This window comes from Hoplias malabaricus, chromosome Y (genome assembly GCF_029633855.1).
Source record: "Hoplias malabaricus isolate fHopMal1 chromosome Y, fHopMal1.hap1, whole genome shotgun sequence".
NCBI classification, from domain to species: Eukaryota; Metazoa; Chordata; class Actinopteri; order Characiformes; family Erythrinidae; genus Hoplias; species Hoplias malabaricus.
This window is the reverse complement of record NC_089820.1, coordinates 5,981,672-5,993,623: the sequence shown is the minus strand read 5'-3', so window position 1 is coordinate 5,993,623 and position 11,952 is coordinate 5,981,672. Positions and strand designations below refer to the sequence as shown.

General features: G+C 38.0%; 1 protein-coding gene across 1 annotated transcript in view; it reads right to left on the bottom strand.

Annotated features, from left to right (window-relative positions):
• Positions 1–1,551: 1,551 nt before the first annotated feature.
• slc4a5a (solute carrier family 4 member 5a) overlaps positions 1,552–11,952 on the bottom strand; it is a 43,125-nt gene continuing 32,724 nt past the window's right edge. Inside the window, exons 15-25 of the mRNA XM_066657500.1 lie at positions 11,433–11,467; positions 10,334–10,525; positions 8,975–9,088; positions 8,443–8,604; positions 8,105–8,283; positions 7,530–7,602; positions 7,141–7,209; positions 6,055–6,228; positions 5,589–5,768; positions 4,780–4,835; positions 1,552–1,723 (exon numbers count right to left, since the gene is read on the bottom strand). Coding sequence (XP_066513597.1) covers positions 1,552–1,723; positions 4,780–4,835; positions 5,589–5,768; positions 6,055–6,228; positions 7,141–7,209; positions 7,530–7,602; positions 8,105–8,283; positions 8,443–8,604; positions 8,975–9,088; positions 10,334–10,525; positions 11,433–11,467 — 1,406 coding nt within the window. The remainder of the gene's footprint in view (positions 1,724–4,779; positions 4,836–5,588; positions 5,769–6,054; positions 6,229–7,140; positions 7,210–7,529; positions 7,603–8,104; positions 8,284–8,442; positions 8,605–8,974; positions 9,089–10,333; positions 10,526–11,432; positions 11,468–11,952) is intronic.

The following is an 11,952-nucleotide window of genomic DNA, read 5'->3' as shown; positions in this document are numbered from 1 at the left end:
AACACAAGTCAACAAACCCATTCAAGCATCCTATTAAATTAGGTCATAGTTTGGACACGCCTACTCCAAATCTCTTTGACATTATACACATGTCCAATAATGGTACATCATAACTCCACATATTTTACTCCAGTCAGAAACCGGGACCTTCCTCCAACATTGGCTCAAACATATTAATTAGAGTCACACATTAGCTACAAGTTTCAATTTAAGTTCATAAAATTCTTAAATTCATAAAATATATATATTTTTTATTATACACTTTTTGTGCACATAATTTTCCTGCCAAAGCAGCCATCAAATACTAGTTATTTATTATTCATTAATTGCTTCTAGTTTTTCAAAGAACTCACAAATCAGAAGTTTCATCTTAGAAGCAAATTTGGAATTACAGTCCCAAGTTTAGAGTAATCTATCCAAAAAACCTTTCTCCACATGTTGGTGTCACAGTGCCCAGGTAGAGAAGCTGCTGGTGTTGTCAAAAAAATATGGAATGGCAACCCCAGAGATCAAAGAAGCAGAAAATACATCCAATTTGTAACACTCAGCATACAGAGGTTGATCAATCTTTTGCAGATTACCTTAAACACTTTCCAAAGACGTGATGTTGTGGTCTAGACTCTGGGATGAGAGAACACTTGGATATATCAGATGTGAATCAATGTTTTATTGACTGATGAGTCTAAATTTTTATATTGGATTAGTTTATCTGATGGACTGACAGAAAGTCTTGTGAAACTAAATCTGGAACAAAGACCATGTGTTGACACATATACTGAAGAAAATGACACTATAGTGGGTTCCTAAGGATTTGCTGTTTTTCCTAAATTGACAAGTGAATAAATAGTACTTAATGGCCATTATGACCCGAAATAGCACAGTACCATAGGTTTCGACTTTAGTATATATATTTTCCATGGCAACAAATTGTAAGCACTTAAGATTATGTTTTATAAAAAAACTTACATTCAGTCAGGTGTGTCCAAACCTCTGGTACTCAGTTCCTCATATGCATCTACACACAATACTCAGCAATAAGTTCAATACAAAAAGTCTTTATCTTCCAAAGTGAACGTTGCAGGCATTTGCACACAATTTCAAGTACTGAACAGGCCATAGAGTGACATTTCAGGTACTGAGTTTTTGGTTGTTTCTTTTCTCCCTGTTTGGTCGACGAGGTGAAATTCTCAAAGTGGGAAAGGAAGCGAGATAAAACAGGGTAAGTGGGCGGTGCCTCCTTGGGCCCTTATCTATGAAAAGAAAATTTCTCTGTTGTGTCGCCCCAGTTTTACCACAATCTCTATAACAAAACAAAGACCAGAAGCCAGCACACTGTATAAACTTTCTTTACCTAGTCTTTATAAAATTAATTTTATTTTAGGTCACGGTTGGGCCTTAAAGACAAAATTCGAAGGTCAAGTGTGGTTTGTTATATGGTTTGTAAAAAGTCACGAAGTTCTCTATGTTGTTTGTTTGTTTTCTTCTTTGGGGTCCCTGTGGTTCACAGGCAAGCTAGCGACATTTAAAGGTGCCCAGATTCTGTTGAGGATCTCAGAGGGTGGTCTCGCTGCTCATGTCCCGGTGCCTGTCCCTGTGGTCCAAGTCTGTGTCCTCATAGTCTGACTCCATCTCAATCTTGACCTGAGGTACTGGGCAGGACATGCCGCGGGTGACGGTCATCGCCGGTGATGATGGGCATGAGATCTTCAGATGGAGGGTGATGCTGTGGGTGGCAAGGTCCCATTACATGAGTGAGGTAGAGGAAGGGAGCAGTGGAAGAGGAGAAGGAATAGTAAAGGAGCAGGCGTCAATTGCTGGAACTCTGTCCAAATTTGGGTATTTGGAAAGGATTGGGATCAGAGTTAATGATCCCCAAATATAACAAATCACACAAGGCATGTTTGCATTGTAACTACAAAGCTAAAAAAGCTAATGAATAATGGAAGCTTATACCTATGCGTTAACTTTGTAGCCCACTTGTCTCCATCTGTGTTGAGTTGTTAAGTAAGCCTAAATAGTCTTCTATGTGTGTCAGACTTTGTGTAATAAAATGCTAAAAACTGCATTTTTTAATGTATTTTAGTACATAAGTGGTTTGTCTGTACATTTATCTGTAAGTGTAAGTAACATAGTGGGTAAAGCTGGGATGTAATAGACTACTGTGTAGATATTTGTTTACATTTGGGGTATGATTTTTCACCAAACTATGGGCAGGAAACGGCACAGAACGTAAGGAGATTCAGGGCTCAGACATGTAAGTGGGAAACAGATATCATGCCAGGCTATTTTCCCCACCAAGAAACCTCCAGAATCTAGGCCAGGAACATTACATTAACATAAGGGTTGATAACAGGCTCAAGCACATTAATATATTACTTTAGCTAAGGCCTACAAATGTCTAAGATCTTACATGAGAAAATTTTTAAAAAGTTAATGACTAAACCTTGACCCTGAACAGACTCGGCAAAGCTATAACAGAAAATGTAATGAGTGAATATCAGATATTAGTCATTGCCAATTTAGGACTCTTCAAATCACACAATGCTACCAAGTGGGAAAAGTGAATACAGCATGATTCCTTTAACACACACAAGGTCTTTTAAAACGGCAAATGATTCTTCCAAACCTGCTTGGATGAGAACACTAACTGCAATTCTGTTACATCAACTAACAGAGCTAAATTGAAATGGCAATCTTACACACCCAGACAGAGTGGGGGAGGCAATCTTCCCAGTGTCTTAGACAACCAACACTTTGTCTACAATTACATCTAAATTCTGTACATGGAGCTGAATAAATGGAACTATTTAGTACCCACCTCAGCTCATGCTCTGTGAAAATTACAACAGTTTCACCTTTAAGCTGATTGCTTCTTTCATTCTAAACCAAGATTGTGTTTACAGCCTGGCTTTACATCACATCTGCTCTAAAAAAAACATCATCCAGACCATGCACCATTTACAGCAATGCAGATATTACAGCCAGCAGCATTTAGTGCACAATATGTGAATACAATTTCTGAGGCAGAAATCTGTTATTTTGGTCTTGTGTCACATGGTCATAGGCAACACAATAAGGCCTATTTTCAGTAAATTATCTGGTTATCAGGTCACAAGTTGGTTTCCACTATTATTTTTATCCATGCCAACATATGTTTAATCAAAGTCTTATATGCTGAAATGTGGGCCTCAGTTCTATTAACTTTACTTTAAATAAAGTAGATTTAATCATACCATACACTCAGTCCACAAAGTCCATATATGTAAACTAAACCTTTATAAAATCTAAGTCTGTTTTATCTCATTTTTGTAAATGTCAGCCAAACCCGTTTTTAGCAGATTAGACCTGTCCTTTCAAGCTGGAGATGTAATAAGTGTTTAAGTGTGGATCTAAATGAATCATAAAACAAGCATCATCTAGCCATCTGAGTTGTGTTTAAAGGCATATTAAAAAAAAACATCCTATTCAATTCTTTAAAAATCATGAAAAAATACAAGAAATATTACATGATGGTAATTGGTGGGGCATTAGCCTCAAAGCACCAGGTCAAAAACCTGACTCAAACTCCAGACAACAAACAAGTTTTGGCTGATCAACTATTTTGGAGGCAAATTAGATTTTTACTCCAAATATGTCTAATATCCACCCAGAAAAGCAGTTTTTACAAAAAATATAAGGGACAGGATCATAGAGTGTACAACATAACAAGGAATACACATAAACAGAGGAGAAAGAAACAACCAAAATACCCAACTTTGTGTATTTGCAAACTCAGATGAGCAACAGCTATGTTTCTTATTAGATTTACAAAAATGTAGTATAGTTGGCATATAAACTTACTGAATATTAAAGTATTTTTATTATTATACAATTATGTGTGTTATGTATAGGTGTATACAAAAAGGAAAAAAGACTCATTAAAATACAGAATATTTTTAACATACGACCTCCATCTGCATTGCTTCAAAGTGCATGGGTAGGACAATAAGCAAGAACGCCATTTTAGTCCATAACATGCACCTATTGAACAGTGAAAACAAAACAAACTTTATTATGTTCTGTTTAATGTCTATTAGGAACAAAATGCATGCATTATATTCTTTGTGACAAATAAAGAAGTGTAAAATGTACAGCAATAAGGATGAGAATGGGTTAATCAAAAAGTATTGGGACACTGTAATATTAATAGTTTTTAAGGCTACCTCGTAGAATGTTTAGCATAAAGCATTTCTGTTTCAAAAATAAATAAATAAATAAATAAATCCTGTACTTTTTTATTTCTATAAATGTATTTTTGGTTAATTTTATCCATTTTAAGTGTTCAACACATGACCAAATACCTTTGGAGGCCACTGTATTTGTAGGTACAAGTGACAAGTGTTTTCAAAGAGTATGTGTATATCAGTAGCTGTTTTTTATTGGCCCACATTGTGTGCTAATATGGTTTGTGTATTTATTCTGTTCATGCGTTGTGTGTGTCTTTTTTGATTAGACTGTATATATGTATGTTTGTGTGTGTGTGTCAGTAGTAATAGTTTCCGAGATGGCAGCAGGCCATTCATTTGGCATGGTGATTTGGGGGCCCTAACACCTCTTTCTCTGAAGAACGTATTTAGGTGTGTATGTGTATGTGGTGTGCGGGTGTGTACAGTGCTGGACAGTGCGTATTTGGGTCAGTAATAGTAGTTTCCAGGCTGGCAGCGGGCAGTCCATTCAGAGTTGTGATCGGTGGGTTCTAATAGCTCTCTGTAAGGAAGGTGGAGTTTTAGGACACAGTACCTGCGGTCCAGCTCGGCCTCGCCCAGCGAGCAGTTGGTGTATGGATGATACTTCTCCTACAGGACACAAGACATTAAGTTTTAAATACTCATGAATAAAAAAAATAATTGTGATAACAATACATCAATTATGATGCACACTTAACCACGTAACAGTGTGTGTGTGCGTGTGTGTGTGTGTGTGTGTGTGTGTGTGTGTGTGTAGAAAGGGCAAGTCTATTCTCTGGAGTGAATTGAGCTCGTCCATTATTTTTATGATGAGTTATGATGCAGAACTAGTTGCCCACCATCATTGGTTGACCGCCTTTATGTTGAGGTGGATGAATGCCACCAAACCCACACAGCTATGATCCAATATCTGTTACTGCCCCAAAGTGGAGAACGCTCCCTATTATTAATTAAAAACACTAGATAAGTTGTTGACAAACATTTGACTTTGCTGAGGATGTGTTAGTTTATTTTCAATGAGCAACGCAACAAATCAATCATATAATTAGGCATGAGCGTGCTGAAGTGATGACCAGTAGGGGGAAGCAGCAGCACACAGCTGAATTACGTAGGATAAGTGTTTAAAATCTATTAAGCTCTGATGTTTTGATTTTAAACAGGGCACTGGATACTGATGGATTTAGTGTGTGTGTGTGTGTGTGTGTGTGTGTGTCTGTATCTGAGAGTGTGGGTGGACGGATATCTTCTCTGACAGTTACCTCCTCTGGGGAACACGCAATAAGCCGGAGTCTCTCCAAAGCCACTTTTCTTTTCACTGACCGAATAGATAACAGCACTAGTCACTCAAAAAGCTGGACTTACATCGTCTTCACTGTTGTCTACTGCTCTGCCCTTCTTCTTCTCCTTTTTGCTACTGCCATTCTTTTTCTCATCATCCTTCTTCTTCTTCTCTTTCTCGGGCAGGAGGTCATCCAGCCAGGCTAAGTCATGCTGGGAAAAGACCATGTCCAACAGCTTTCGCACCAGCATCAGTCCTAGAATCTGAGATAAATACCAGACTTGTTCTGAGATTTATTTAATAGACCAGTACTCATAAATGTGTAAAATCCTCTGGGACTGGTAAATGTGATTATGCAGACTGAGCATCAGGCATCAGTCTTTAAGTGTATATCAGCAAAATGGAGTTCCAATGTACAATGTTATTTGCTATAGGAAAAGTCAAAAAGTTGGTATACTTTTTAGTTCATTACTGTTATTTAAAGCTTACAGTTGACATGTCTATATGGTCAAAAAATAAACACTGTAGTTGCTAAGGGGGCTAATGTACCATAACAGGGAAGATGATGGCGAGGAAAGTGGATTTGAGGATCCAGAGCACGGCTAAGCAGATGATCTGCAGCAGAGTAAAGAGATGGACCCTCCTGAGAGGAACGTGGCGGAGGTATGCGAAGTCCGGCTGGTGCTTCGCTGGCATCAGGAAGAGCTTGATCCTGTCCCAGAACTATTGGGGAACAAAAATGTAGCATCACATATGTGATATTATATTGTTATTCAGTTTATTTTTTGTGATCTGTAGAGTTCTGTCTGGGTCTCTGTGGGTTTTATCCAGGAGCACTGTTGTAAGGTAACCAGATTTAAGTTTAGTTACCAGCTTACATTAGAGATATTAAGTGCATTCTACACCATAATAACTGTAATATATTTTTACTTTTTTTTTTAACTTTTTTTTTAAATCTACTCTGCATGCTGCTGAATGTAGGGCGGCCTCCAACTGTCAGGGTTTGATTGCCAGACGCAGCAAAGCAGCATCTGGCCGCTGCCACCCTGCCTCCACACTGCGCCGCCTCATCAGAATGCTGCCGGACGAAGCCGAGGAAAAGTGTCCAGAATACAAAATATCAAGCCCACCAATTCTCTCTTAACTCAGAAACAACCCCTCCACCCCACAACACCTCCAGAGGGCCATGTATTCCATCACCTCGCCTCTAGGGTGAGGACAAATCGCCCACTTCCTCGTGACTTAAGTGCAAAATGTGCTGTCAGAAAGCACGTAATCTTTATCGAACTCCACCGCTGCTGATCTTGTTCCCATTACCCAGGGCGATTGACGCAGAGATGTGACACTTCACACTTAGCTTCCAACTGGTGGAGAGGAGGAATGGTCTCAAGAATGAGTCAGCAATGACCCAGTCACACATACAAGGTTAAGATAAAGGTGTAGTTTGGTGAAAAACCCTGTTTACACCTCTTCCACATTACCTCAAATACAAACGTCATGCAAGGATTTTAGAATTTAGTGCAGTTAAATTTTCAAAAGTTTTTATAGAACTGTTGCTAACCATGCGGACATCAGCACCTGTACAAATGCTAATGTAACTCAATGCAATATAGTCTCTGACCACATGAATCTCACCTGGATCCCACTGAGAGATGCCACACCCATGTAGAGGAACACTCCGTACAACACAGGCATGGGGATGTACTGAATAAAGGCATAACAAACAGAAGAAATTGTTTTATCTCAACCATTTCTACCATGATCAGTGAAATGTGCTTAGATAATGTTGTTCAGACTGATCTCACCTCCCATTATTTTACTGATTTGTACTAATAAACCATGCCATTTAACCTCAGACACTGCCAGTAAAAATAGGCTTTGTAGATGTCTGTTGGAGATCTATATATATATATATATATATATATATATGTATTTATCTGTATTTTTACAGCTGTCTTTTTTTAATAAATGCAGTCTGTTAAGTTCTCTTCTGGGCCAGAGTTAATAACATGTTCTGAACTCACCTGGAGGATAGGGGCTAGAAAGATGGAGACTCCGGTCAGAACAAACACCAGGATCCCGGTCAACCGTTGCTCCCTGTGGTTAGAAAAACAAAGCCTCAGGAACAGCAGAATAGAGATAAACTACTGCCCAAAATGAAAACTGTCCAGTTAGTTCATTTAATTCAACTAAGTAATTGTATTTAGTAGAAAATACTGCTTAGTTTATGTGAATATAGCAATTTATGCTAAAGGAATATATTATATTTGTCATTAAAACATACCATTTTCTTCAGGTTTCAGTGCAGAACAATTTTGTTGGAAAAACAATAATATAAAAGGTGCTTTAAATTTGGCACAGGTCACCTATTCTCAAATATGTGAAGCATATCAATTTAGAAAATGTTAATTCACAGGGCATTATACTGGAAAATCATACATGTTTCTGTTATTGAAAAGTGTATTAGATTCTGAATTTTATATATGTGCAATAAGCTGCCTACAGGATGATGACATAACTTTAGAGATCTTCTACCAACAGTGTTTTATTGCTCAAGGTAAATAATACTAGACTCTTAATAGCATTGTTCCTTTCATACCTGACACCCAGGAACTGTGGCTGTTCTCCCGGGGCACTGGATTCACTCTCCATCTTCAGGGAGTCAATGTGGGCAATGGAAATGACTGTGGCTGCTACGTACCATGGCAACCCCATAAAAGAGCAGGCTGCCATCAGGATCCCCACCCAGAACAGATCCAGGTGATAACCACACCCTTTCTGTTCAGGACAGAGGACTTTAGTTCAGTACGGGGTTATTTGTGTAGCACATTTTACAAAAAAAGACACAGTCTCAAAGCAGATTTTTTTTTAGAAATAATTCATGAATGTGCCCTTAAATATAAATGTGATTCTTTCTTAACTTTCCTTAAAATATACCTTAAGTTTGTTCTCTTTTCTGTTGACGATGACAGCGCTGATCTGCTGGTCCATGAAGATGAGGATGGTGACCAGGAGAGCAGGTACAAAGCTGGCTACATAAACCCACCATGGGTTTTTACCAAACGGCATCACCAGCCAGCCCCGGCCTATACGCGTGGGCTAAAGGTTAGGAGAAAAACAACAGATGTCCAACACAGGAATAATTCAGGGGACATTCAACTGGACACTTTCAGAAATTATGATGCCTGTTATGTAGGTTTATGTGTTGTCAGGCTTTTGTAAGTGTTATATAGTCTTATGAACAATGACCTATAGTTCAGTCTTACCCTATTGGATAAGTCAAATAATCACTAGTAACACCCATATTTTACACAGATTTTTACCCAAATCACATCATGCACCACCTCTTCCTTTGAAACAGCTGCTAATGCAACCTCATTAAGACAGCTTGGACACTTGGAGAGCACTAATTATAAATGTTATGAGTGTACCGTATGAAGGAACAAGAGTTTGAATTTGCTTGTTGCACCTTAAACTTGGTGGGCACAATGAGTTTCGGGGTCTGCAGGCCCATCAGCATGTCCAGCCCCACAAACGTCATGATAGATATGAAGATAGAGAAGTCGCTGATGAGTTTCCGGAGCTAGACAAAGTACAAAGGTTTTTGATACAACACACATGATAATTCCTAATTTCTAAACACCTAGTCTAGGTGTGATTTATTTTAAGGTACACCCATCTCTGGCACAGCCATAGAAATAATTTAACATCAGAATTAGACATTATGAAGCATCTGTACAAGCAGTTTTGCTGAATCCAATGAAAACTTCACAGCAATGTCTAAACATCTAGTCTAAAATTCTGAAAAGAGTATAACCTGATTCTGCAGCAAAGGAACACAAAGTCTTTATGAATCCACTTCATTTTAAAACATTCTTAATAAGCAGGTTTCATAAACTTTTGGTCATGTAGTTTATTGTGTAATATATCATAATAGATATAACATGTCCATAGTTTGGAAGGACCACGACCCTGAATTGGATAAGCGGTTACAGATAAAGAATGAATGAATGAATAGTTTGTAAGGCATAATAATGCTTCAGGAGCTTTTGCTTAGAAAAAAAAATCATCCTGTAATCCTCCAGTGAACTAATAGTCTACCAGGTCACGACTTTTTCATTATGTGATTACAGATTTATTATCACCACTTTTGTTCCAAATTTCATGGGAATTTTTGACCCTGAGCAATGCTTTAATTAAAACAGCTATATACTTATAGCAGTGTAATAAAAGAGCACCCTGACAAACAAAGATAAAACAGATGAAATTTTCTAAACCGTCATTTAGCTATTTATTTATAATGAATATTCTATACAGATCAGAATTTACGGCTGGGCAAAAAATGAATTAGCAGATATCTGAGACCAGCCAAGACCATTCAGCATAATTTCTGACAACCTGTCATGGATACAGATTATACAACCAAAAATTTCTGGACACCTCACTCAATATTCCAGACACAGTAAAATCATCTGCTATCCTGGGAAGCCTTTACACTAAATGTTGGAACTTGTTGTGAGGATCTGAATGCAGTTCTTGACCACACACAGCATTCCAATTAATGCCATATGTACTGGATGGAACTCAAACATGTCAGAGAAAAGAGTTTCACTCATCTAATGTTCAACACTGAGGGATCTATATATCTCACCTGCTGACACTTGGCATTGAGTATGGGGACTAAACTGTAATGCTCCTGCCAAAGGGTTTCTATAGAGATTGCACAAGCTATATGTGGACAACTGAACATCAGTGGGTACCTCTCAGTGTAGTGTTAACTTAAAAGTAAAATGGAAAATTTAATTTGCAATCTGTCCTAACTATGTACCTTGGTTGGAAAGTAGCGGCTGAACTTGAACTTCTTGAGCGAGATGGTCATGGAGTAGGTCCCGAAGAAGAGGATGAAGGACATGAGTGCCAAATCAGGGATGTATTTACAGGAATTTCCCACCAGAGAGCCACCGTATTTCACACATTCCTTCTTACTAAGCTGAGTCCAGTCCAGAGCTGTTACGTTCATCTGAGAGAAAGAGGGAGAAAGAGGTCAATAAAGAATGTGAGGTCAAGAAATAAAAGAGAAAGGACATGAAGACAGTGGAAATATGAGAAATGTACAAGTTAGAGACAATACTGGTGCTTAAACACAACAGATATGTTTAAAATTCTCACAGATATTAGATATTTGAAAAAGAGACACCTATATACAGTATAAAAGAAGCTGGTGTAACCTCTAACCTATAAATACCTCTATTTTTTAAGTCATGTTGTGAGCTTATACTATAGCAGAGAAGTTGTAAATTATGAGGAGACAGTTCATAATTCATGCCACATTTGGGTACGAATAGACACACAGAGACAAGACACAAATAAAACATCAAATACTATTTTCTGCTAAAGGTGCTTTCTTATAGACAATCTTCAGCCTGCAACATCTGAGTAAATTATTGAATTTGAAGTTGATTTTTACTGATAATATTAAAACTGTTTTATTTCTCACTTGTAGCTGTAGACAGTATAGATCCTTTGTATGAAACCATGTGACTTTGTGTTGAGCTGCTAGTGAGCAATGGAGGTCAAAGCGGAAAGGCAATTATAGTGTCAAATCAGTCAAGCCGTGAAATGACTGGATGTTTTTCATGTGAGATATAGAGTAAGAGACAACTGATAAAACAGTGGAGAGGGAGGAGAAAATGAAGAGACACAAGATTGTATCCCCTTTGCATCACACCATCCTTCAATTCCTCTCAAGACTCTATTGCTGAAGCCGGAACTCCAATTTGAATAAAAATGAGAGTGATTTAAGGAGAGGAATCAGAAAGTGAGATGAAGCTAGAATGCCTAACCCCATGTGAATCTGACGAGGCCAAGGTAGCAGTCATGAAAACAACAACATCTAAAACAATGATTAAAAAAAGAAAAGCACTTACACCAAAGGAAGAAGAAGAGTTATCCGGCACTGGAACTACAACAGCAAAGATCATTGTAGCCACTAAAGACAGGTGTGTGTGTGATGAAACAGAAGAAAACATGATCAGAATGAGCAGAGGAATCTGAAATTGAAATTGCAATTGGTTGCAGGGTCACAGCACATCTGTTTTGCTATAGCAACAGATGGCTTTTGGCTAAATGCTACAATCTGGGAATCTTAATTGTGGGATAGAAAATCCCTGGAGAACCACAAAACCATTTTTTCTGAGGGAAAATAGCTTTGGTACTTTACTCTCATGCAGGTAAATACCAGCTAACTGACTATAAAGCAGCAAAATTCTACTCACACGTATGAAGCGGCCATGTCAGATGTTTGCAACAAAATCAACCACAGCACAAATCAGTTACAACAGTTATAGATTTTTCCACTAATTCATTCTATGTACATATTTAATGCTAAAGCATTGCTGTAATTATAAGCAAAATAATTACTAAGCAAAGCACAAATGTTCTGCAACC